The sequence below is a fragment of the Anguilla rostrata genome, chromosome 6, assembly GCF_018555375.3.
Source record: "Anguilla rostrata isolate EN2019 chromosome 6, ASM1855537v3, whole genome shotgun sequence".
Taxonomy (NCBI): Eukaryota; Metazoa; Chordata; class Actinopteri; order Anguilliformes; family Anguillidae; genus Anguilla; species Anguilla rostrata.
Genome location: NC_057938.1, coordinates 22,676,723 through 22,704,582, shown reverse-complemented (window position 1 = coordinate 22,704,582; position 27,860 = coordinate 22,676,723). Strand labels below are relative to the sequence as shown.

General features: G+C 43.8%; 1 protein-coding gene across 3 annotated transcripts in view; it reads right to left on the bottom strand.

Annotated features, from left to right (window-relative positions):
- Window positions 1-26,085, bottom strand: part of LOC135256848 (casein kinase I) — a 40,130-nt gene extending 14,045 nt beyond the window's left edge. The window contains exons 1-3 of one of the 3 annotated variants that reach the window (XM_064339046.1): window positions 25,836-26,085; window positions 18,398-19,220; window positions 8,472-8,541 (exon numbers count right to left, since the gene is read on the bottom strand). In XM_064339046.1, the coding sequence (XP_064195116.1) occupies window positions 8,472-8,541; window positions 18,398-18,625 (298 nt within the window). In that variant the 5' untranslated portion in view covers window positions 18,626-19,220; window positions 25,836-26,085. The remainder of the gene's footprint in view (window positions 1-8,471; window positions 8,542-18,397; window positions 19,221-25,835) is intronic. The other 2 variants (XM_064339047.1, XM_064339048.1) reach the window with 2 other exon arrangements.
- Window positions 26,086-27,860: the final 1,775 nt, after the last annotated feature.

Genomic DNA, 27,860 nt, shown 5'->3' with positions numbered 1-27,860 from the left:
TAACAATCGAAAACACATAAATGGACATTTTCCTGACGTATTCCTCTATGTTAAACACCTATGTCCGCTGTCCTCCACAGAGAACCATGCCAATGTATTTCAGTTCACTTACAAAAACCTATAGTCGCACCACAAATACACTTTATGACCAAAAGTATCTGGACACCCCTTGGTCTGGGGCTGTTTTTTTGGGCTAGGCTCCTTAGTTCCAGTGAAGGAAAATCTTAATGCTACACCACACTCTCACATTCTAGATGATTCTGTGTTTCTCCAACAGTTTGGGGAAGGCCTTTGTCTGTTTCAGCATTACAATTCCCCCAGGCACACAGTGAGGTCCATATAGAAATGGTTTTGTCAAGAACGGTGAGGAAGAACTTGACTGGCCTGCAAAAAGCACTGACCTCAACCCCATCAAACACCTTTGGGATCAATTAGAGAGCCAACTGCGAGCCAGGCCTAATTGCCCAATCAGTGCCCAATTAATGCTCTACTGGATGAACGGAAGCAAATCCCTGCAGCAACGGTCCAACATCTAGAATAAAGCCTTCCCAAGAAGAATGGAGGTTGTTATAGCAGCAAAGGGGAAACCGACTCCATATTAATGCGCATAATTTTAGATGAGATGTTGGACGTAAGATGTCCACATACTTTTGGCTATGTAGTGTTGTTAAGATGCCGCTGGATGCTAAGGTAGCTGAAACACATCATTTCTACATAAATTTCATGCAAAGCATGGAGGAATTGTTTGAAGTTCAGACAACATCCTCCATCTAAAGTACAGTCTATCAGCCTGTTTATCTGCAACTACATGAGTCAGTTTGTCAGTCCTAGCAGTTTGAAAGCACATCTGTCTGTCAGTCAGCCTTTGTAGTACATCTATGTCTCGAGTTGTCAGGTGACCACAACAAATCAGTTTATTTTTTTCCATTTAAGTTGAATTACACTGATATATTAATTTCGTGCTTAATTTTTTGTCCAGTGTTAATATAATGTTGACTTCTATTCAGTGCTTACATTCCAACTCCGCAGCATTCAACAAGCCAATAAGATGACACATATCATTGTTCAGAACACAAAAAGATTTTACTGACATTATGACAAAAGGTAAGCGAATGCTTATCTCCAACTCACGCTACCCGTGCATGAAAATAAGCTGTACTTAAAAAAAGCATTCTGAAGTCTGTTTTTAACCTGACACGATGCCTCTGGCATCCATCTTAAGATCAAAGACAGACTGTAACCGGCGCTTGCTCACTACGCCAGTTCATTGCCAACTAACCTCTGAACAAATGTCAACATGAGGAATATTGGCAGGGTTCCAACTAGCTCCTCAATGACATCATCTACTCCTCTCATTACTGCCAGCGTTGCCCTAGGACTTGAGCAGCTCCCCAAGGATGAATCTTTAAAAAGAGTTGATTGTGACATCACAATGGCGTATCCCTTTCTGTGACTCCTGTTTCTAAGGACAGGCGGCACGGCAACGGTTCTCAAGGCAAAGCAGCATCTTCCCAGTCATCGATAACACGGCGGGACGGGCCAGTCGACACCTCCCCCGTCGCACCCTGCACGCTGTCATCCCAAACGCCGCTGGCGTCAGCGAGCGGCTCAGATGGCGCGCAAACGCAGGTGCGCAGACCTGACCCGTTGGCACTTCAGGCTTGGGACGTGCCAAGTAATGATGTCGACCGAACCAAGACTCGAGATGCGGCAGCTGCTGGCTTCCACACCGCGTACCGTTTACGCAGGGCTGTGGAGACGTGGTGCTGTGCCAGTCGCATAACAGAGGCCCGTAAAAGCACAATCTCCATTATAAACCAATTGAAATGCACTCTTTTTTTCAAGATGTGCCAGGTTGCATACCATTTACTGAATTAACAAATTCCCGATTCCATCAGAGTTGTCTGCGTCACGGAAACCGCGGGGGCCCTGAATATTGCAGGCGGCGACAAAGCCCGCCCCGCACAGACGGTGCGCCCAGGCTCGGGAACGGAGAAGAAAGCCGCGCGCATTAAAGATTCAGGCGCAGGGGCGGACGGAGCGCGGCAGAAATGGAACCCGCAGCATCTGACGGGCATCGGTAATGCGTGTAATGGCCAGCGCTCCCATTTCAGAAGCAACTGCTCCGGAAAATCGATGAGTGCTCACCGGACCAATAATTTAGGAGTACATCCACTAATTGGGATGCGTTAGTGCGCCCCTAAATTTGTCAACTCGAGCACATGCGCTCCTTGACAGAAATGCTCGCGTGCTGTACTCCGAATGGCAACAGCTGCAAGCGCGTTGCTACGGACTCCTCCACAGTAACAAAAAAAGTTTACAGGCGGACGAGGCGTAGGCCCTGAGAGGACTGCCGGTGTCGAAGCGTTCTGGCTAACGAATAAGCCGCCAGCAGCTGGGGAGGAGTAAAAATCGTACACATGGTAAATGGACTACATAGCGCATTTTCTAGCAAAAACTGCACAGTGCTTTATAAATGAATGCCTCTCATTCACCCATTCACACACACACACTCGCACACGGCGATCAAGGTAGCCCGACAAGTGCGCCAGCCAGCTCACTGGGAGCAATTAGGTTTAGGTGTTTTGCTCAAGGACATGTCGACACGCGCGGAAGACCGGGGGATCGAACCGACGACTCTCCCGCTCTACCCCCTGAGGTAAAGTCGCCCCCAACAAATAAAGTACAAAGTTTTTTTTTACCATTTTCAAATTGAGTGTGTTTTCGGTTTAGTAACTCTGAACAAAAGACATGCTCCGCAGTGAGGTGGGGGTTAAGCCACCAGCTAAATAACTGACAGCAGCACAGAGAGAGAGAAGTCTTGAATGTGCTCCCAGCTCGGAGGCAGGGGAGGGGGCGGGTGGCGGGGGGGGGGGTGCAGCCTCCCAATTTGCCGCTCTGACTCAGACGGAGGGAATCTCGATCCGCTCACGGTGCCTCTTGGGCAGGAGAGAATTCGGGGCGCGCGGCCCTCTGGACCACAGAGAGGATTGCGGGGACAGAGTGCATAAACCGGCTGCAGCTTTATAATGGGTATACTTCAGGACTGAAAGGGTTTATAATGGGTATACTTTAGGACTGACAGAGGGTTTATAATGGGTATACTTTAGGACTGAAAGGGTTTATAATGGGTATACTTCAGGACTGAAAGGGTTTATAATGGGTATACTTCAGGACTGAAAGGGTTTATAATGGGTATACTACAGGACTGAAAGGGTTTATAATGGGTATACTACAGGACTGAAAGGGTTTATAATGGGTATACTTCAGGACTGAAAGGGTTTATAATGGGTATACCTCAGGGCTGACAGAGGGCTCAATGGGTATACTTTTGGGCTGACAGAGGGTTTATAATGAGTATGCTTTAGGGCTGAGAGAGGGTTTATAATGAGTATGCTTTAGGACTGACAGAGGGTTTATAATGAGTATGCTTTAGGGCTGAGAGAGGGTTTATAATGAGTATGCTTTAGGACTGACAGAGGGTTTATAATGAGTATGCTTTAGGACTGACAGAGGGTTTATAATGAGTATGCTTTAGGGCTGAGAGAGGGTTTATAATGAGTATGCTTTAGGGCTGAGAGAGGGTTTATAATGAGTATGCTTTAGGACTGAGAGAGGGTGTATAATGAGTATGCTTTAGGGCTGAGAGAGGGTTTATAATGAGTATGCTTTAGGGCTGAGAGAGGGTTTATAATGAGTATGCTTTAGGGCTGAGAGAGGGTTTATAATGAGTATGCTTTAGGGCTGAGAGAGGGTTTATAATGAGTATGCTTTAGGGCTGAGAGAGGGTTTATAATGAGTATGCTTTAGGGCTGAGAGAGGGTTTATAATGAGTATGCTTTAGGACTGACAGAGGGTTTATAATGAGTATGCTTTAGGGCTGAGAGAGGGTTTATAATGAGTATGCTTAGGCTGAGAAGGGTTTATAATGAGTATGCTTTAGATGAAGAGGGTTATAATGAGTATGCTTTAGGGCTGAGAGAGGGTTATAATGAGTATGCTTTAGGGCTGAGAGAGGGTTATAATGAGTATGCTTTAGGGCTGAGAGAGGGTTTATAATGAGTATGCTTTAGGGCTGAGAGAGGGTTTATAATGAGTATGCTTTAGGGCTGAGAGAGGGTTTATAATGAGTATGCTTTAGGGCTGAGAGAGGGTTTATAATGAGTATGCTTTAGGGCTGAGAGAGGGTGTATAATGAGTATGCTTTAGGCTGAAGAGGGTTTATAATGAGTATGCTTTAGGCTGAGAAGGGTTTATATGAGTATGCTTTAGGCTGAGAGAGGGTTTAAAATGAGTATGCTTTAGGACTGAGAGAGGGTTTATAATGAGTATGCTTTAGGGACTGAGAGAGGGTTTATAATGAGTATGCTTTAGGCTGAGAGAGGGTTTATAATGAGTATGCTTTAGGGCTGAGAGAGGGTTTATAATGAGTATGCTTTAGGACTGAGAGAGGGTTATAATGAGTAGCTTTAGGCTGAGAGGGTTTATAATGAGTATGCTTTAGGCTGAGAGGGTTTATAATGAGTAGCTTTAGGGCTGAGAGAGGGTGTATAATGAGTAGCTTTAGGCTGAGAGAGGGTTTATAATGAGTAGCTTGGGCTGAGGTTATAGGAGTTGCTGAGAGAGGGTTATAATGAGTATGCTTTAGGGCTGAGAGGGTTATAATGAGTATGCTTAGGGCTGAGAGAGGGTTTATAATGAGTATGCTTAGGCTGAGAGGGTTATAATGAGTATGCTTTAGGGCTGAGAGAGGGTTTATAATGAGTATGCTTTAGGCTGAGAGAGGGTTATAAGAGTATGCTTTAGGGCTGAGAGAGGTTTTAATGAGTATGCTTTAGGGCTGAGAGAGGGTTATAATGAGTATGCTTTAGGACTGAGAGAGGGTTATAATGAGTATGCTTTAGGCTGAGAGAGGTTTAATGAGTATGCTTTAGGGCTGAGAGAGGGTTTATAATGAGTATGCTTAGGCTGAAGAGGGTTTATAATGAGTATGCTTAGGGCTGAGAGAGGGTTTATCTTAGGTAGGATAAGAGTTTGCTTTAGGCTGAGAGAGGGTTATAATGAGTATGCTTAGGACTGGAGAGGGTTTATAATGAGTATGTTTAGGCTGAGAGAGGGTTTATAAGGTATGCTTTAGGGCTGAGAGAGGGTTTATAATGAGATGCTTTAGGGCTGGAGAGGGTTATAATGAGTATGCTTTAGGCTGAAGAGGGTTATAATGAGTATGCTTTAGGGCTGAGAGAGGGTTATAATGAGTATGCTTTAGGGCTGAGAGAGGGTTTATAATGAGTATGCTTAGGCTGAGAGGGTTTAATGAGTATGCTTTAGGGCTGAGAGGGTTTATAATGAGTATGCTTTAGGGCTGAGAGAGGGTTTATAATGAGTATGCTTTAGGACTGAGAGAGGGTTATAATGAGTATGCTTTAGGGCTGAGAGAGGGTTTATAATGAGTATGCTTTAGGGCTGAGAGAGGGTTTATAATGAGTATGCTTTAGGGCTGAGAGAGGGTTATAATGAGTATGCTTTAGGGCTGAGAGGGTTTATAATGAGTATGCTTTTAGGACTGAGAGAGGGTTTATAATGAGTATGCTTTAGGCTGAGAGAGGGTTTATAATGGTATGCTTAGGGCTGAGAGAGGTTATAATGAGTATGCTTTAGGGCTGAAGAGGGTTTATAATGAGTATGCTTTAGGCTGAGAGAGGGTTATAATGAGTATGCTTTAGGGCTGAGAGAGGGTTTATAATGAGTATGCTTTAGGGCTGAGAGAGGGTTTATAATGAGTATGCTTTAGGGCTGAGAGAGGGTGTATAATGAGTATGCTTTAGGACTGAGAGAGGGTGTATAATGAGTATGCTTTAGGGCTGAGAGAGGGTTTATAATGAGTATGCTTTAGGGCTGAGAGAGGGTTTATAATGAGTATGCTTTAGGGCTGAGAGAGGGTTTATAATGAGTATGCTTTAGGGCTGAGAGAGGGTTTATAATGAGTATGCTTTAGGACTGAGAGAGGGTTTATAATGAGTATGCTTTAGGGCTGAGAGAGGGTTTATAATGAGTATGCTTTAGGGCTGAGAGAGGGTTTATAATGAGTATGCTTTAGGGCTGAGAGAGGGTTTATAATGAGTATGCTTTAGGGCTGAGAGAGGGTTTATAATGAGTATGCTTTAGGACTGAGAGAGGGTTTATAATGAGTATGCTTTAGGACTGAGAGAGGGTTTATAATGAGTATGCTTTAGGACTGACAGAGGGTTTATAATGAGTATGCTTTAGGGCTGAGAGAGGGTTTATAATGAGTATGCTTTAGGGCTGAGAGAGGGTTTATAATGAGTATGCTTTAGGACTGAGAGAGGGTTTATAATGAGTATGCTTTAGGGCTGAGAGAGGGTTTATAATGAGTATGCTTTAGGGCTGAGAGAGGGTTTATAATGAGTATGCTTTAGGCTGAAGAGGGTTTATAATGAGTATGCTTTAGGACTGAGAGAGGGTTTATAATGAGTATGCTTTAGGGCTGAGAGAGGGTTTATAATGAGTATGCTTTAGGACTGACAGAGGGTGTATAATGAGTATGCTTTAGGACTGACAGAGGGTGTATAATGAGTATGCTTTAGGACTGAGAGAGGGTGTATAATGAGTATGCTTTAGGGCTGAGAGAGGGTTTATAATGAGTATGCTTTAGGACTGAGAGAGGGTCTATAATGAGTATAACTTTAGGGCTGACACTGCAGATTTATAATGGAAGTACGTTTCGCACTGAGCGTACGAACATCAGCCACACCAGGTCGCGTGACGGTCACGCACTACAGCTGCACCTGTCAGGATCATACTGGCATGCGCCAACCTCCAGAGAGCCAGAGGTCGGAGTACAGCGCGCGCGCGTGTGTGTGTGTGTGTGTGTGTGGGAGCGCTCACTCCAGATATGGCCCACACTCCTGTCTGTACAAAGTGCTCTCGTGTCCTTTCTACTTATGACTGATTTAAGCAGTGCATTTACAAATAAGAGCCAAGTGCCAGCTTGCTGACGAAGCACGGGTGGCAGGCTGGGCCCTCTCATCCCAATGGGCTACACACATTCTTATGGTATGCAACATTACTGTGCTGCTGATTACGCTGTAGATCACCAGCTGACGGGAAGCCGTAACTGACGTGTTCTTCATCTGTGAGCCGTTTGCTGAGCAGCCGTAGGCTTACATACGGCCAGCGTATTGAGCATGCATTCACATTTGGTTACGTTAAGACTGTTGCCTTTCCATTTGGGCAGTGCCTCGTAGCAATAACTCAGCAGCGACATGAGTTGTTGCTGATCTGACTACATTTTATTTGTATAACTTAGGCAGCGGGCCAAAAGCTAGCACTTATGCTTTTTCTGTTCTATCGATTTTTATTTTTATTTTTTTGGGGTGGGGGTGGGGGTGGGGGTGGGGAAGGCTGTCGTAGTCCCGCGGCCCACGCAGTCTTAATCTGGCCCTGGTGGCATTTCATTTCAGAACAGTACCAGCAAGGAAAACAATCTAGCAGCAGGAGAGGGTGGGTGCAGGTGGTTACCGAGGAAACGGCGAGGCGGCGAACTTCCACGCAAGCTCAGAGCGCCGTTCCCAAGCGGCCGGCAGAGGCCAGTCCCTCGGAGTGCACTGCATTGTGGGAGACATTCCTGGGCCTCCCCCAGTCACATTCTCAGGGCTGAGAGGAGAGGTCAGAGACGTGTGGTGGCGGTAGCACGTGGGTAAGGTTAACTATTAATAGCCCAGCGAGAGTCGCCACCCCGCCCCCCCCCCCCGAAAGCAGCAGGGCTGCTGGTCATGCACCAGGGCCTGGCGGGTTTTTGGGCCGCCCGATCCCATGCAGGAGTTCAACGGACACGCTAACAGGACAGTGCTCGTTCACCCTTCCTGCACCAGAGGTCCTGTACGAACCGTCCGCTCCCAGGCGTAAAACGGTAAGGGGTCAGTCTCCCGGGCAATCGTATTTCTTGGTCATTCGTAAGTCTCTCACAGCACCCGGCCTCCTCTGGCCAGATCCCAAATCCCAAACCGATAGAGGCAAAAAAAAAAAAAAAAGTGCTTATTTCAGTGCAGACACCCGGTGGGTGAAAACAGATCATCGGCACTGAAATGGAAATGCAACCGTTACATCACCAGCTTCCACTGTACGGAAAAACTCACCTTTTAAAGGGGTTTCTCATTTGGCCACAGAGCCGAATGAGAAACAAAGAGGGGACACATGGAAGACACAAAAGCCCCCACGCAGCAGTGAGCTAGGCGGCTGTTGGGTGAGGGGCGTGGTTGGGGGGTGGGGGGGTGGGGGCTTGAGTTAAAACTTCCCCACCGTCCCCCTCCACAAGCGACAAGCAAGGCGGGGCGGGGGGGGGGAAGGCAGGACTTCACACCCATCCGCGCGCCATGGGCCACCAATAAGAGAGAGCCCACCGGCCAAGCTGGCCCGCACGTGCTCAGACCATCCGCTCGTTCTGCCCTTACCTGAATTTCCCAGCTGTTTGTAAAATCGGTATTCCAAGTGCAGCTGGGGCGCCCGGGACTTTATCGGCTCCTGAAAAGACGAAGAGACAAGAGGGCGGTCAGTCGAGTCACCGACTACAGCGAGGGAAACGAGCGCAAAGAACAGCAGAAAAATGACTCGGGAGGGAGGGAGGTGCCTGGGAGGTTAAGACACAGTGCTGCGTGCAGGTGGCTTGGTCCTTTATGCTGTGGCACTGTTCTAATAAACGCAAATAAATAGTAACTGTGCATTCACTTTTGGCAAAATGATGCCTGCCATGTTTAAGTAGGTACAGTGTAATGTTTGGGTCAATTTCCTTTCACAAAAACAAACCGACCGAACCATTCACGTGCCACGAAAAGCCAGATGCGAGTAATAATTTGAACCGATCACTTCACCAGCTGATTTATCCAACACATCTTCAGTCAAGTGGTGAAACCAGGAGAAGATGTGATTGGTGGGAATGAAAACTTGCATACTCTCAGCACACCACGGCACATGATTGGGCACCGCAGACTTAAAACATTAACTGTTACATTAACACATGAGGGGAGCACAAACTTTTGCACACAACTGTATAATTGATACATAACCCATAACCAATAACCAAAAATAAAAAATTATTTTGAAACTTGTAGTGAAAGGAAGAACTGGAACACAAACTTTTGCACACAACCGTATAATTGATACATAACTCATAACCCATAACCAATAACCAAAAATAAAAAATTATTTTGAAACTTGTAGCGAACGGAAGAACTGGAACTGGACCCGAGAGCTGCGAGGAACACAGTGCCCTGGTCCTGACGGGACGTTAAACTGCGGCTGCAGGCAGGCGAAGGGAGAGCGGCGTAACGCAGAAGGTTCGGAGGACACGCTCGCGCGCTCTTTCTCCGAAACGCTCCCGGAATCGGCTCGGACAGCTGAGGCTCCGGAAGAATGCGCGCGGCCAAAAATAACGCCCCTCGGCCGCTCCGATCCGCGGACGCCGGAACCAAAGTCATTAATGAACGCCGCTACACTGCCGCTGCACTGCTTTATAGCGTAATGCGCTCGGAGCTGCCTTGTGGGAAATCCAATCAAATCAAATATATTTGTATAGCGTATTTTACAAACATAATTATGTCAAAATAAGCCATACAATGGAGCACTGGCCTAAACTCCCACAAGGGCATGCAAAGGGTCAGAGGAACGAGGAAACGCTCCCTGGGTGGGACCGAGAAAGAAACATTGGGAAGGACCAGACTGAAGGGGCGAGCCCATCCTCCTTTGGTTGGCTTAGGGCAGTGGTGTCAAACTCGTTGCCATGGAGGGCCGTGTGTATGCAGGTTTTCATTCCAGCCTCAGATCTTGATTATATAATTAGTTAAATTATTTGCTGAATTAGGGATGCAGGTTTGTGCACAATGGTGACCCGACGTCTATGGTGACCCGCATTGTCTAAATAAAATTTTTCTTATATTCTGTGCTTCAATGCAGTTAAACGCATATGGCTGAATGAGTAATTGGACTCAATTAAGGCAGCATTAATTGGTTGGAATGAAAACCTGCATACACACGGCCCTCCATGGCAACGAGTTTGACACCACTGGCTTAGGGTGTGAGTGTAATAGACCAGCGAGGTCAACAGGTTCGACGTTCACGTTAATGAGCTAACGGCAGCTAGGTGGCAGTCCTGAGGTCTCCCTTCAGCCAAAATCACATTACACCATCAGCAAATGGAGCGCGGTGACATTTCTGGTGATATAATCACGCACTGAAGGAATGACCAATCACATTATGGGGGCATATAACGATTAGCATGTGGCTACCAGAGTACTGGCCAACTAGCACGTGTGAAATGGCGCATCCGATAGAAACGATCACTGCAACCGATCGCTAGTCTCAACCGGTCTCTCGTAGTCGCGTTCTTCCTTCCCGTCACATGCAACGATAACGATACGCTAACGAGCTCAAATCAGCGCCATTAATATGCGAGCGTTTCCTCCCGTCTCGGCTGAGATGGGATATCCGGTTACCGGCTTGTGACGGAGTCGCCAGTCGCGTCCAGCGGGCTCGGTTTCGGACGGGCTTCATCCGTGAAGCTCGCGGCTGACTGAACCAGCGCTGCACCCCTGAATCTTTAATGCCCACTACTGACGACAATCAGTTCAAAGAACGGCTGAGTCTAGAGCCAAATCCCTCAGTTACCTGGATGACAGTTCGCTCAAAACAAGCAAATAAGCTCCCGAAAGTTGGCGCTCCCTCATGAGCCGTTCAGATTAACAGATCTTCCACTCTGCCAAAATTCCAAGAATCTGGGCATGGAGAACAAAGTGTAACTTTAACATTTATCCAAAAGTTCAAATAAATCTGCGGACACGATTCTGAACGCACAGAAAACCACGACCAAAAGGTACTGTTGCGTTTGTAAACGTCAGTACGTTAGAGACCCCCTGCCCTGTGACCTCTGGCATAATTGCTAATCATGTGACTAGTAGATCTCTCCACTCTATGGTAGGTGATGACCCGCTGGGGGTATAGAAGCGTCCCAGATCGGCAGTGCGTCACCCCTGAACGTGGCCAGGAAACGTGCAGTCGAACGCGCGCTCAAAGCCAGGTGTTTCCCCCTTCGGGCTACAGAAACGGCAGAGCCGTCATGGAGGGCGAGCCGTTAAAAACGGCTGCTGGATAGAATAGAAAATGGGCGTGGGGCCGGCAGGCGGGTTCAGGGACAGGCAGAAACAAAAAACAGATGGCACAAAAGCGAAGTGTTTTCCGAAAGGCTTACAGCGGAGGAAGCGGCTTACGGCAGCTTCCTGTGCTCGTTCTCGACCGCGCTTCCTGCAGCTGCGCGGCGGCGTTTGCCATCGTTAACTGGTTAGCCGTTTGGCTATATCAACGGCTACGAATGATCAGGCTTATGACACTTCTGTTGTCCTTTTTTCAGTCCCATCTACAATCTGTACCTACTGAATATGCTAAATTGCCACAATTTACATGTAGGCTATACTGAGATGGATAAAGTACATTAGTGCAACTTAAAGCACTGCTCTCACGTTGACAGAAGAATAAAACACGCTGGTTAATTTATTTTACCTTTTTATTCCACATTCTAACCAAATTTGAAATGTCCAGCCCAAGGCTGTACCTCACTAATTTGGTTGTGCGTGTTCTCCGAAACGGGTATAGCCAGCCGCCAGCCCGTTACAGAACCGAAGAACTGGAGAACCGAGGACAAGCACTTGCGTGAACCTTCTACGAACAGCGCTGAATAAATTAAACCATTTAAAACACCTGATGATGTTAGCCTGCATTTCATGAGCATATGCCCAAAGCAACAGCGCTTGCAGGAAACTACAGACAACCCTGGTTCAGATACATGTTACATAAAATAAATTGTGATAGAACAATAGTAATTATGGGTCCAGTTTCCCCTCAGGTAATCTCTGCCAGAGAGGCTTACAGATCCAGTGACACTCCTGGACGCTGTACGGAGGTGACCAGCCGCACATGATAAACGCTGACTTGGAACTGCAAGAGATTTTGCAAGTCAAATGAATCTGCTATCAATGAAACACATATGACCAATTTGTTCAACTTGTCCACTCAAGCAAGTAATTGTGTAGACAAGCAAAAGGACTGCTACTGGAATTAGGCTAAAGAAGACAACCCATTAGCACCGCAAGCCTGTGTGTGTGTGTGCATTTGTGCGTGAGAGAGAGAGAGAGAGAGAACAAACTCAATCCTGTTTATGTGCATGTGTGAGTGTGACATGTGTGTGTCTGTGACAGGCCTTCAACTTGCTTTGTTCCAACACGACTCATTAAACAGGATATCTGCGGCCCCCGCTTTTCAAAGTGCTAAAATGAAATTGTACACACGAAGTGCGCTTCTATTCAGAGGGATTGCTCAGTGCCCCATTAGGGCTCATGCTGCTTGAGTGGCTTTATGCAATGTCATTTCCCTGTTTAAGCTGGATTACTTTATCACAGCTGGCAAAGTATGCACTGAAAAGTATGCTCATAAATGCACTGAGAAGTATGCTCAACCAAAAGAGTGTTCTGCCCCGAGCCAGGACTCTGTAGTCTGTGCTGCTAATCGGACAGTAGAGCTGAACAGAAGCAGGGGTCAACCTATGTTGATGTTTCAAGGCCGATACTGATGTCATAGTTAAAGCGAGCAGGAAGTCCGATCAGCCTGTGTCTGCTTGTCTGTCTCTCACAGGCTGAAAATGGTACGTATAAACTGAATGTGAGAACTGACAAATCACACCAAATAAACGTGGCACGTAAATAGCTTAAGCTCACACAAAATGTCACACTCTAATGAGGTCTTAAATTAGACAAATTGGTCTTGAACAAACTGGTATACGATTTCCTTGGCTGGCAATAACTACCGCAGAGCCGATTACTTAGGGAATGTGTATTCAGAGAGAAGAGAAGGTTAAACAAATAATTACCACTTCAAATGACCCATAAGACACTTGGAAGGTAGCCCAAATGTAGCATACTACAATGGTTTATATGCAAACTTCAATAACCAATAATGCTTTGTCATAATGCAAATACATCATTAATAACCAAGGATGTTTACAAAAGGAATGCATGCAAAATAAACGGCCTAATTTGCCCGCACAACATGGGGGAGGGGGACACTACAGAAATGATGGGCATGTTTCTTTAAATTCGGGGTTTCCCCCCTCCGCCCGAGCAAGCCAGACTGCAGCGTTCTGGTGGGCGGTTCCTCCCCCTCGATCACTGTGAGAAAGTGAACAGCTGAAACCAGAGACTGGGGTACTGTGCATCGACAGGCCCGTGCAACAAAGGCCACCTTTCTTTGCACGCTGGTTACTTTCCAGGCGGGATCTACACGCGTAGATATGAAGGCCGCGCGACATCTTTGTGCGTCTAAAAACGGCCGTTCCGTTCGTCGAAGGCAGAGTGGGGGTAGCCCTTGTCCCTCTCCAAGACGACACCGGGTGCTCCAGGTGTTGGGTGCGTTAAAATGGAGTGTCAGAGCAGTCGTTCTTTTCTAAGAGACATTACCACACACTCTTGCACGCGGTGTCTGGACATGTACAAGGAAATGCAAATAAGTTCCCCTTATTTCTCGTCTGAAATGGCCTGTTTCCCAGAGGTGATACCAAGCCCCAGTTTTCAGAGTCCCAGGAAGTCTCAAGTCCTTGGGCTGAAGTCAAAGTAAAGTTAAAAGAAATTAGGGTGAAGAGGAGTCAAGTTGTGCTGCTAATCATGTGTTCATTCCGAGATGACAAGGTATTCTCATAAAGTTCTTAAAACTAGACTTCCTCATTCACAAGGTAATGTTGATTTTCTAGCTTGCTGGTGAAGCATGACGTTAACAAGAATGAGCTATACTGATCACTGATAGCTACGCTGGTGTCTCAAGTGCACCACCAACGCTGCTGATGGGCCCTTCACATCAGACTCAACCACTGAGTGCTTGCAGCACATGATACATTCTGTACGCATATTTAATAACTTGCTTCAAATTAGGGATGAACAGCGAGAAAAATCCAGCCCGATATGATTAACAGATAATCAACTACCCACGGTGACTAATGAAGACCAATGCCAATGACAGACGCAAAAGGCAATCAAAAGTTACTGAAAAGCTCTCTTATACCTGGACTAAGGAAGCAATTGAACACATCTGAACTATCAGAGACACCTGTGAAGCCATTTGTGAAGCTAATTTGGCACACCTTAAATTCCACTAATTAGCAGCTTAATGAGATCTCTAGCTGTTTAATGAGGTGTGTTTTGTTAGGGTTGGAATGAAAACATACAGGGCGGAAGATCTCCAGTAACAGGGTTGGGCAGCCCTGCTCTAAAAACTGAACTGGTTTATTCAAGATATTAAATACGCTTATCTTTGCTATGAGTGGCAAGATTAAGATTCCCTTTACTGTCACAATGTGAACTGCTAGAATTTTTCTTGTTTGACAAGCCGTCCATTTTCATGTGTCAGAGAGCAATGGGCACACAGTGGTGACACAAGACCAGGGCCAGACAGAACTGAACAAGAGGACAAAAATACTGACAGATGGGATTTTTCACCGGCAGAACGATTTATAATTTACAATTTGGAGAAAACGATGGGGGACCAGGGAGGAAAATGTAACAGCACTGCTTAACCCTACTGTAAAGGTGAACCTTGAAACTAGACTGATTCTTAGACGCATGTATAGTCAGATGATAAAGTACTGCTTTCATTGGCTATGTAGTACAGTGTAAAGCCAAATCATCATTGGCCAAACAGCCCAACGTACGGCATGTGTAAATGTCTCCTCAAGAGTTTGTCCCTCCTTTCTGTGGTTATGAAGAGAAAACACGATAAAGACGTCCTCTGACTGGTTGCATCTGGTTGTCAAAAGAAACATGACTGCAGGATCATCAAGATCACACATCTAATCTCCTGCCATGCCTCACTAATTATGGCCTCAACTCTTTTCACCTTTCAACATTCAACCTCATCACCTCTGTTCTTTCACAGGCCTCGTTAAATAATCAAATTAACCGTTTTGTGATTTCAGTTACCATTTAGCAACGTTCACTTTGTATGCTGCATATCACTCCTGAACCTTCGGGTTACTGGCTCACTGAATTTTGTGGCTCACATCCAATTTGTGGCCAAAGATGAAACACCCAAACAAACAGTTGTAAAATGTTCCTCATATTTTTCATTTGAACACTTGATATGAAGAACAGTATCAATTCAAATGTCTTAATTATCGCCAACTGAACAAGAAAAAGTCATTTTCCAGCTAGAGTACACTGTGATGATGGCTTTCCTTCTATAGGCTCTCGTGCTTAGGTATTAAAATGATGCACACAAGAAAGAATGCAGGAAATGCAGTTTTGTTTGGCTGTCATTCAACTGCAGTCCTGTCAGTAAAAAAAAAGTCATTGTTTCCTTAAACCATTGTATTTGGAATTTTTCTTTCATTAAAGAAGACACTTTCCCATATACACATGATGACCTGCCCGAGAGAGAGAGAGAGTTCAAGAACTGTCATTTCACACAATATACTCAACCCACTTCCCTGTTACATCTGTCTGGGAAACTGCAAACACTGCCACGAGAAACATCCTGTGGGTCACCAACAGTCAAAAGCAAACAACATTTGCTCTCTATTTGCTGTACTCCATTAGTATCTGACATTTCAAGCAACATTTGAGGAAGAAAAAAAAGAAACTTTATTTTTATTATTATTTAGTCTGCGACTGCCTTCCTACAAAGAAAACAAACAGCCTGTTTCACGTAGCTACTGAGACGCTGTTAGTATGCTGCAAAAGCACAACCTGATTCACATCCGCCCACAAACAAACCAAGACAGGACAAAACAAACAACCAAACACCAAACAAACAGCCGTGAGCCTGCAGCCCCAGACAGACTGACCTACAGGCAGCTACAGTTCGTAGGCATGCACGAACGCATGCACCATCGGCTGCATTACCTATCTAAGATCCTACTGTGCTATTACCCGACTCCATTCAGATTCCACAGAACAGACAAAGTACAGGTGGTTTTGTGTGCAACATACTTGACCCGGCAGTGAAGAAGCCTCCTGTCATCAATCACTCATTAATATTAATCGTTTCGTTTACTCGTTAACATAGCACGAGACGACACAGAGCTACACATCAGCACATTTCAGTACAGAGGATGACACCATTGTCAGCATTTAGTTGCTTCCTTATCACAGAGAAGGGGCCAGTGAATTAGGGGTGGGAAGGGCAGATTAACTTGATATGGTACTATCACGATACCCTTCCCACAATAGGATATATTATCACAATACAGGTGGTTCATGATATGCAATATATTGCAAGACAATCAACTACAACACATTGCAATATCTGTGTAACTGAAGAAAAAATAACCCAACAAAGGCAAAATAATTTTTCAAAAAGCAGGACTCAATCATATACAGGATTTATTCACTGTATTTCGACATGGTGGCAGGTTCACATAATTTAAGACAACCGAAATGAAACAGTGTAGAACAAGGTGCACAGAGTGTCTTAACGTGTTTTAATACACACACTGACTGCAACATGTACACCTGTGCCATCAATCAAATGCAAAACAGTCGTTCAACTGGGAGAGGCCAAACTGCCAGAAAGCAGAATAGTTCCAGAGTTAAAATGTCTAAAGGAACGACACAAACGTGCCTCACAGTAATTCAAATCTTTTCAATCTGTGAACATTAGTTTAACAGAAAAGTTCAATACATTACTGAGAAAGAAAAACAGCCAATTGGCCTACCATGTAAAGTCCATAAAGATGTAGACCATATTCAGTTTCAGACAGTGCATGCGTAACACATGACATTTGTCTTGTCAAATATCTTTGTTATATCATTACTGAGCGACCTAAGCAGTTTGAAAATGTGTGCCGTATTTATTCCATTTATCAAGTTTCATTACATCGGCACTCAAACAAAGAGTTTTGCAATGTATTTGCTACGACAGTATTAGCTGCAATTCTGAAAGCAAATGATGCCGAAGGCTAGCTAGCTATCCATGATAGAATATGTATAGTGAGACCCAAGATCAAACTGAATTTTAAAACCAAGTTATGCAAGAAAGCAAACCTCACTACTAAACTAGAATGAGAGGAAATAGAATGAGTGTCTGGTTGTAGCATCCACAGTTTGTGGTATTTGCAGAAATCTTGAAGTTTCCATTGTATTACAAACAAATGTTTATAAGGGGATGCCAGTGGTTGTTTTCCACTTATTAGCCTACTCTGACTCTCATGTGTTGCCAGTAAAACGGCACCTGTCTAGCCAACTACCTCTCATTTTGAATTTAACGAAACCATGCGTTTAATTTTTTCACAATTGTAATGATTCACACTCATGGTTTAAATGAGATAATCCATGAAAAAAAAGTATCGCACTACTACGCTGTAGCACTGTTTTCCCTCACCTTTACTGTGAATATCATTGCTGTGACCGACCATGAGCACGAGTGCTTTGCCAATTCATCAACCTACCACTAACTGGCATGACATTTTGCTAATCTTATAATAAACTGATTTGGCAAGGTGCAAAATGGAACAGGAAGTCTGACTTGGTCTTCCCACACCCTGTACTATAGTGTAAAGCTATAGTGTTGACTTTACCAGACTGACAGCCACCCACTGGTTGGTGAATATAGCCACAGAGCTGATTGGTGTAAGAGTTTAGCCACAGAAATTTGTAGGGTTGCCACATTTAGAATTTTTCTAAATCAGACAATCGGGGGGGGGGAGGGGGGGAGATTTGGAACAGATCACAGACCGGGGGTCACTGAGATGAGAATTCACTACAAAATAAATACCAGTAAATTTCTTCCATCAGTTACTCAGACCAGACAATATATTGCCCAGTCAGAACCACAAAATGGACAGGCACAAATAATTTGAAAAGCAGACTTTCAGGTCGAAAACCATACATCTGCCAACCCTAATTGTCTGGTGAATAGAATTATCAGTGTTGCTCGGTGTATAGGTTTAGCCCCAACGCTGATGGGTGTATAGGTTTAGCCCCAGTTTTAATTTGTGTGTAGATTTATCCACAGTTGAATGCTGTGCAGATTTAGCCACAGTTTGGTTGGTGTTTGGTCCACAGTTTGATCTACTCACAAACCAGTACAGGTCAGGTTCAAGTGAGGGATTGGTTTGCAAGTAGATTTAGCTGGGGTGTTGTTCGGTGTGCAGATTTAGCTGAGGCTTTGGCTAGTGAGCAGGTTCAGCTGTAACGTTGGTTGGTGTGCAGGCTTAGCTGTGGTGTTGTTTGGTGTGCAAGTTTAGCGGAGGTGTTGTTTGGTGTGCAAGTCAAGAGGAGGTGTTGTTTGGTGCGCAAGTTTAGCTGAGGTGCCGGTTGGTGTGCAGGTCTCGTCATGGCGGTGTCCTTACCAGTTTGATGGCCACGTACTCGTTGGTGTACAGGTTCTTCCCCAGCCGCAGCTCCCCGAAGTTCCCGCAGCCGATCTTCTTCCCGACGCGGAAGTTGGGGCCGACCATGAGCACGCCGGAGTTGGTGCCCGCGCTCCGGCCCCCGTGCGCAGTCCTGCTCCCGGCGGCCTTGGACATCCTCTTCCCTTCCTCTGCCTCCCCCTTCCCTCCTCTCTTATCAAAATCCATAAGCTTGTGATACCCCGGCTTCTCCACGGTTACTCCGCTGCCATGCAAAACACAGAAACAACTACCGAGGGAGGCGGGCGGGCGGGAGGGAGGGAAGGAGCACCGCACGGCAAAGAGGAAGGGATCCGGCTTAGTGCGCGCGTATACGCCCGACCTGCAATCCAAAAGGCTTTTTAGAAAAAGTAAACGGAGAGCTTGCAGCAACTGTACCCAGATGGAGGTGACGAAAAGCGTTCCGGAATGAAACCAGTCCTCGCTCCGGTCCTTCTCCGCGGCTGTTGGCTTCTTCTGTTCTCCGGGGTTTCTCCTCCGCCGACGTCAGAGCAACATGATCGCCCCCTCCTGGAGAAAGCGTGAGCGAGCGCACACACTGTGGAAACGCCGGCACGCGTGCGTGTGCGCATGCGAGCGATCCCGGTTAGTGCAGCCGCAGCCCCGACGGCCAGCTCCCGCCTGCGCCTCGCAGCGCCTCCCCCTGGCCAGGCTGTGGTGGTGCAGCAGGCATTCCTGGGGTTTTCACACTCACGGTGGGATGCACAGCGAAGATCTCCGATGGTGGGTAGCTACTACAGCCAAAGTACCTTTTAGTGGATTTCTGTTAAAAAACAAACAAACACAATTTAACAATTTTCTCTGTTCTCGGACTACAGTGAGCAAAAGTCAGTTAGACAGAAAGTCCTGTACATGCTCAAAGAAATGCAAACAAAAAAGCATACAGAGTCAGTCACATGCAAAAATGCTTTCATTCTCCAGTATTCCGGACTGTTAGACAGGTCATTTATAGATTTAATTTAGACACAACTCCAACACCATGATACATACAAACTTCAATATGAAAATATAAAATACATAAATATAAATCTTATCAAATGAAGAACAGAGGCAGCATATGGATGCACTGTGTTTTTCGGCTATATGTTAAATAATGGCAGGCCTAAGACCAAACAAATTACAAACAGGCTACCTGCAGCTAGTACCCTGAAATTGAAATTTATGGACGAAGTACCGATTTATACTCTTATTCATTCAGCTACAATTATAGCTTGCAAAAAAGGCAATAAAAGTGTCTGACATTTTTGTGCCAAATGTAGCCTAACTTCCTCAGTTGGCCTGCTTGTGTTTTGGCCTGTTGGCTCACAACACAAAATGATTTCCAATCCATGTCACTAGAACTGAGCAATCAATCAGAGAGCTAGAGCCTGGATAGCATAGCGTGAGGATGAGGTTTCAGTAAGAGGTACACGCATGAAACGGCCCCATGCTAGTTAGCAGAGACACTATTTGGATTTTTCATATAGGCTAGTTGAAGAACCTTTCCTTTTGTTGGTGCATATAATTTTTTGAATGTCATCTTTGTATACCTGTAGCCCCAAACAACAAGAGGAAACAAAATCTCCCTCTCACCCTTGGCGACAGCACGGTATTAGCTTGGTGCTAAACCCCCAGAGTGGTGCCAACTTAACAACAGTGCAAACATCACAGAGGAGAGCCAGGCATGCAGATTCTCTCTAGTCTCTGTTATCAGGAGAATCTGCCTGCTCCTCAGCAACCTACTCAACCCAGCTTCCAGTGTGGCCACTGGTCCTCTCCCAAGCTGACTACAGTCACACTTTCTTTCCTCCCTCTGCAGCTAATCCACAATGCTGCCTCCCACCTGGTCTAGAACCTCCCACATAACCCCCCTCCTCACTGCCTCCCACTGGATACCAATGACTGCTCCCATTAAATGAAAAATCTTGGAACTAGCCTATCGGGCTAACAAGGGGGCTGTCCCTTTTTCCCTTCAAAAGATTGCCAGTCCATACGCACCGGAACAGAGTCCTCCATTCCCCTCCCCCGAACCTGCACTTCCCAGTCATGACTTCTGTTCCAGGGCCTCTGTCGAGCTTCTGAGGCAGACCGAACACCCACCTCCTCGGACTGCACATCGCTTCCTCCACCCCAACCCACTCTAGAGCTTCTGCCTAGGCCTGACGCCAGATTCAGTTTCTGTTTTCAGAGCCTGCGGTTCACCACGGCCGTCTCTGTAATGTCATTTACGACTCATCTGGGTAGTTTTGTTCTTGTACGTATAACTTAGTTTAATGTTCAATAGGGTAGTTGACTGTTCCTCAATTAAGCCTGCACTTCATGCACTTGGGATTACACTCATCTCCTCTATGGAACAACAGCACTTAGACCTATGATCTTGGATAAGAGCATCTGCTAAATGCCAGGGAAGCACAGTAAAATGAAATGGGGCTAACAAGGTTTCTACCTGTCCAAAGCTAAAGAGGCTTACACCATTACTGCTGTGATGGCATCAAAAACCTAACATTAACTAATACGAGCAAATGAAACCTGGCCCCCACCAAATTATTATAATGTTTTAACGGTAAATATGGCATTATAAATCCACCTTGTTGCACATCAGTCCAACAGCCCTGTTGGCAGACTGAGATAATGGATGTAGTGTATTTAAGATTATACAAGCAAGTATTATTGTATGACAGAAACAACACTAGATTGAATACAGTGTTTCTAACTGTACTGATAAAATACAAACAAATAAAAGCAGAAATATCAAACAAGGACAAGGCTAGCTAGCATTCTGCAATTACTTCTAGGCGTCACAGTACTACAGGAGAGAAAATCGGAGGAAAGGAATCTCTTACTGATGAAAATTGGTTTTAAAAAAACTAAATTCTGCAACTATGACTAGTGCCTTTGATGAGCCACTTGCAAGCCTGCCAAATGGACTATAAGGCCTGTTCATTAGCTAAGTATTGATAAGAAACAAAAAAGCAACAGAAAATACAAGCCTTGAGTTGCGTAATCTTGATCGTGAAAACAAAGCATCAATTACACAACACATTGTCTTTACATAGAGAAGGATACAGGCTTGCAGAAACAACATGTTCTAAACATGTTGTGTTGAACTGCTAGTGGACCATGATTCTCAGCACAGTGATTCTCATGCAACCTACTTGAAAAAGTGCAAGGAAAACTCTGAAGGCTTTAAAAATTGATAAATGAATAAATAAAACGGGTACAAAGCAAGCAACAATCCATTTCCAGACTGTCCATGGAGGAGAGAAACGGCAAGGCAATCGATACGGGCTGGAAACATTATGCACCGGAGGCTGGTGAGGACAAGGAGCCATCTCCTTTCGAGAAGCATTATCTGGCGTTCCTGAGTGCCGGGTCTAAAAATAGTCTCCAGCCCTGGACACTGGCTGAGGTTCCACGGACGGAGACGCGCCTCACAGTGTGAGAATCCAAACCAACAGTTTAGTAACCAGGCTGGACATCTTTACTTTACTGCCATTTAGGAGATCCGCTTATTCAGAGCAAATTCAACAGGCACGCAAAGAAAAGCAAACCCGGCCTTGCGCATTACGAACTGAACATCAATACACCGAAGGTGAACAAAATAAATACTTTGAAATTCAAGGAGAATGAGGAATTCAGCCTGCACAAATTTCTGTAGGCCACATTGTACATAACTGTGATTAGCAAAGAGCACTTCACTTTTCCCAGCAGCTATTCATGTGTGTTATACAAGAACCTCATCTCCATTGAGAGAATTTATGATTGCAGCCTGAATCTATGGCTGCTGACATCATGAATTGAAATCCCTTTGAACCACTGGAGGCTCCTCCTTAACTATATCCTTCTGGGAGAAAGCAGGTAAAGCCAATCATACTGGCACTTTCTGCAGGACAACAACTAGCCTCCTTTCTGTGGCATGGCTAAAATTAGGTGGCTACAGTCCAATGCACTTCCAATGACATGACTAGGAAGGCTTCACCAACAGCCTACGAGCAAAAGTGGCCAGTCATACACGGACAGAGGCGATCTCACTCTCATACACTCCCTCTCTCACCATACTCAAGACATGCCCGGACTCCTTGATCAGTGCAGCCCTCTCACGCAATTCAATCACTTTCCCTGAATCGGACACTAACCCCATCCCTCACCCAATTCACTCACTCTCGCCCAGGGAGGGCAGACCATGCTGTAACGTAACTGAAACTCTCTTCTGTTTCATAGTCAAACATAATGATGGCTCTTTGTTAGCATTTGAACATGCAACAACAGAGAATAAACATAAGGGAAGGCCAGGCACTGGCCAGGCCAGCTACATCTAAATCAAACCTTTCTGGTCCTTGGGAATTAAGAGCTTGTGCCACTTGAGGACTGAGAAGGAAAGAACTGATATTCATGTTGATAATTGTGAATAACTGCGATCAAATTAAGCTTAATGTGTCTTAATATGTACAGCCTCTGGAAACATATCGCTGTACAAGCCGCTTTGGAATTGCCTAAAGAGCATGTAGACTTCCTTCCTTTAGACCATGAACCCCCAAATGTCCCTATACCAGCCATAATCCAACTAGTTGTCAAACACTTCTGGAATTATCTAAAATATCCTTCAATAAACACAAAAGTAGCCAGGGCCAAATATACAAAAACAGAATAATACACAAAATAACATTTAAAAACCCCAGAAAGTAACTTTCATTTAAAGCTCACCCAATAGAAATGATTGCTGTGCTAATCAGATTTTTTAGTTCTTTTTTCGTTCTGCAAACTGCGTGCACTCACAGCCAAAAACTAAGAATAGTCCACCAGGGTTTAGAGGATCACGGTTTCTAGTCGGGGACAAAATAACAATAGTTATGAGCATCTGAAATTGTTACTTATCCACCCCAGCTCCCTCTCACTGTCAACCATGTGTGCAAGTTGAGTGATATAATCAGTCCAGGCACAGACCAACTACCACCATGTCACAAACAAGAGGAACAGGAGAGACCTTTATTTTTATCATGGGATGATGGCCAAAGCATGTTCACGATACAGGCTGAATGTGTAAGAAAAATGGAAACCAATGAAGAGAAACAGGAATAGTCCTCCTAGTCGTTTTCTTTCTGTATGGTTCTTTTTATTCCTTTGCTCCCTTCAACATATTATGACACATCACCACATTCAAACACTACCCTTTTTCAGCCCAGACAAAATTACAAACCCATTTTGTGAGTTGTCTAAAAATAAATACTCCCTGTGATGTAACCTTCATTTTAATTGCATGAAGCAAAACAAGGAAATTGCCCTATTTGAACCCCTCTGCTCGACAACAGAATCAGCGTGTTGAATTCAGCCAATAAAAAATAGACCAACATGTAAACATTTGTGCAGGACAGATTAATCCGAAATTTTTTATCATTTTTTTATACGGATTCTTTATTTTCTTTGATTCATGACAAGCCAGTGTGATAAAAGGCATTAAATGAAAAGCTCAACCTGCTGGACAGTTTCAATGAAACAAGAAGTGGTTAGCCCATGGGTGGGAGCGCTAACCTAGCCTCCTAGGTGCCAGCCGTGTCTCCAGTTGAAGGTGGAGGACATTGCAATTTTTACCGTGACCTCAGTGAATCCTCCAGCAATGACCTGGACTGCAAATCGGGGGGCTGAGCTTTACTGGGGTACAAATTAAATATTGCTCTATGGCAGAGCCCTGTGTCTCGCCAACGGCTGGGAAACGTATCTACCAAAATTTGTCACAAATGTGAACTGCAGTAATTTCCAGAAGAATTCCATCTTTATCAACAGCTGCCAACATCTCTCCATGGTGACATCAGACAAAAACATTCTTTTGCTGTGTCACTCAAAACTGCATTGGGACATGAACAAAGGCTGTTCAAAGTATACAATAAATCAGAGTTTTGGCATCCACTGAAAAAATATTTTTCCTATGCATTATTACTAAGGTGACTGATATTGGACTGTGGAACCTTTCCTCAAGGTTATTTATGCAAATATTCCATTCATTTTAGCCCAACACAACAGTTGAGTTGATGAATGGAATCACACTGAAATTATTAGCTAGATGAGGCTGTATTCCTAATCGAGCTAATAATTTCATTTCATTTTGTGGTAAAGTTATTTGAAACCCACAAAACTGAGCATGACCCTCTAAAAATGCTTAAGCCACTGAGATTGATTATGTATAGATTATTTCTTTGATTATGTATAGATTATTTCTTAGAGGCGTTAACACCATTTAGTCCCAATTAGTACTGGTAAACCACCTAGCCTTATTTTTACAATTCTAACTCTTGCGTAACATATGGTATCGATAATTAACGTCCTCAGCTAATTTACCAGTTAAGCTAAGTAGGTTGTGTGCAACGTTACAAAGGAAAGGTATCACTCCCAGAGCTTGTTTTTAAAGCTAATTAGCTAGCTAGCGCTAGCTGTATACCGCTGTCCAAATAATGTAGCTGTCTACATTGTGAGTTAAATAGATTTTCTTTAATAGCTAGCTATAACTTTACTTATCTAAAGCAAAGTGTGCAGAATAAAAGCAATAAGGAAAGATAACCATAAGCTAAGTAGCTAGCTACAAAACTGGAAATACAATGTTGCAGTTGGCCATTTCAGCAAGTTAACTAGCTAGCATTGCGATGTAAGTAACGTTGGCCAATTTGTTGAGCGAACTAGATATGCAAGTTACATAACTACTGTCTTGATCTGTGTTTTTCCCTTTCAGATATTGACGCTGGCTAGAATAAGTCGTTTGGGCCTACTTACACCAACCCAGCGGGACCCATTTCACCACGTCGATTCATTGCAAATAAAATGAAGGGGGCGACGACTGAACTTCGGAAATATTGGTAGCTACACTAACATTACGTTAGTGTTAGTGTGATCACGGTTAGACTTGCACGATCCGACTAACACACCAATAGACCATAAATTCACATAATGCCTGACCTTACTACTAACCCGATAGCTAGTAAGATTAGTAGTTAGTTTGCTAATATTAGATTACGTTAGACTAGCTGACTTCCTAGCTTGTGGCCTAGCTAACTAGGTAGTTGCATTCTAGGCTGCCGAACAAGTTTAAACTGGGCATAGGGCATTACAATTTAATTAGTCGTATGATATAAATTAAGGGAATAGCTAGTCGGATTGTCTAGCTAACCAGCACGGCATCAAGATATTATTAAGCAAATGGGTAGAACGTGCTCGGGTAAATTGTATTTTTAAATAAGTCTACGTTTGTTGCAGCAACATCCACTGCTAGCAAGCTAGCTAGCTAGTAAGCTAACATCAACTGGGCAACTCCTTAATCCTCACAACCGAAAACATTTATTTTCTCTCAAACAGCTACTAACGAATAAATACAACTGATCATAGCATTGACGAGAAGAACAAATCATTTTACCTGGCGAGGTGCGATTTTACGCGGTGTGAATTCCCATTTTTCCGGATTTTATAGATATTTTCTTGATTTCATCTCCTTCTCTTTCCCTTCTTGCTGTTGTCTCTTTAAGCCTCCCCAATCAGCCAGCAAGCATTCTGCGTCGCCCAGCGGTCCCGTGGCTACTACTACGCTGTCAAACCAACGTATTCGCTATAGAGAATACGTAGTCATAAAAATTCGAGCGCCCCCGGAAAAAATCGTGCGCAGCTCCGGTGGTGGTTCCTGAAGTCAACGTATTGTTAATCACAACAAAAAACACTCTCAACGTAAAAAATGCCAAGTTACTCACAATGCACTGTCTAAGCCATTCATTTTAACTAGCCAAATCTAGGCCGTTAAAAGTATTGATTAAAAAAATGAGGCCAAGTTACAACAACCAATATTGGCGAATATTTGCTTATAAAAATTCAATTCAATCCAATTCCAAAGCAATGATACACAATGTTACCTAAATTATTTCATGTAGCTTGGTCCTGCGGTTTTTCATCTTATCATTTTAAAGGAATGTGGTCATTCCAACTTTATGTCACATTCGAATGTCAAATGCAAATTATTAAGTGGAAATAATATGCAATTCAGCTGTGTTACACTTAAAAATTGTAAAAAAAAAATTAAAAAATAAATAAATAAATAAAGGTACTATTTGTTTGAACAATTATCTGCATCTAGTGCTTTAGGTGTATAAAAAGCACATCATGAATAAAATGCATCATCATTGTTGTGGTCTTTGTTGTTGTATTTCTTCTTATTATTATTATTCACATTATTTTGTAAAAAAAAAAAAAAACAACATATTTTCAGTATTTATTAAAATTGAATTTAATCAAAATGTATTTAATAAGCCTAAATATTTGTATGTGCTGCCATTTTTATTGGTATTTATTTATTTATTCTATACACTTGGCATTTTTGTGTGTAATTTTTTTTTTTTTGCTGAGATATCATTTATTTTTGTAAAATGTTTGTCTGAGTAACTGATAATAAAAATAAATATAAATTTATAAACCATAAGATAATTAAATCTAGAGAGAGAGGCATGCATACACATACATGCTGTACATGAAAACACACGTACATTCTAGCTCGAAGAAACACATAGGCATGGATTCAGTCATTTTCCTTTACCATGAATTACAAATAAATGTATTTCTTGTCATTTTAAATGGATTACAGTAAGTATTTTTAATGGGTTATTGTATACACGATGGACCTTCTGATTGTTTGTATGTCCGTAGATGATCTACAGGCCTAGCTAACATTAATTAAAAAATGTCCCATTTGCAAGGTAGCTACAGTAGCCTAGTTAAAAAGTAGTTAACACTCACTTTAAGAACATCCATAAACCTTCCGTCAAATCCATATGGCTCCCGCTTCGTGTATTTTTGTAAACTTAGGCCTAATTATGCATTGAACATTCTGCTATAATTTGAATATCAATATTGCATAAAAATGAAGATATAAGCATACTTAAATGGCCATGAACAGTCAAATTGACCATAATTTATCTGTGTTTGATCATTTTGATCGCTGCTTGTAATGTTGCAAAATGACTCCAGTAGTACCCAGCTACACCCTACCATAACAAGTGCAATAATAGTCAAGGCAGTGGTTCTCAACCTCGGTCCTGGGGGCCCACTGTGTATGCTGGTTTTCATTCCAACCACAATTGCAATCCCGGAATTGTAACAAGCTATTATTTTTCCTTAATTAGGTGCCTCATGTCAGAGGGATTATTTGCCCACTTAAACCACCTTGTGTCAGAAATAGCTATGCATGCCATGAAGAATAAAAGTCCCATATTCACATTGTGCTATATTGCAGACAATTACATAAAGACTGAGGAAAATCAACAGGTTCCTAATTGGGGAAGTTTGGACACCTGGCCACCAAATTTAATCATTTGATAGATAACGAAGAATTCTAAAACAAAGAAAAATGATAACAAGTCAAACTTGTCTTGTGCTAATTAGTTTAAGGGAAATATTA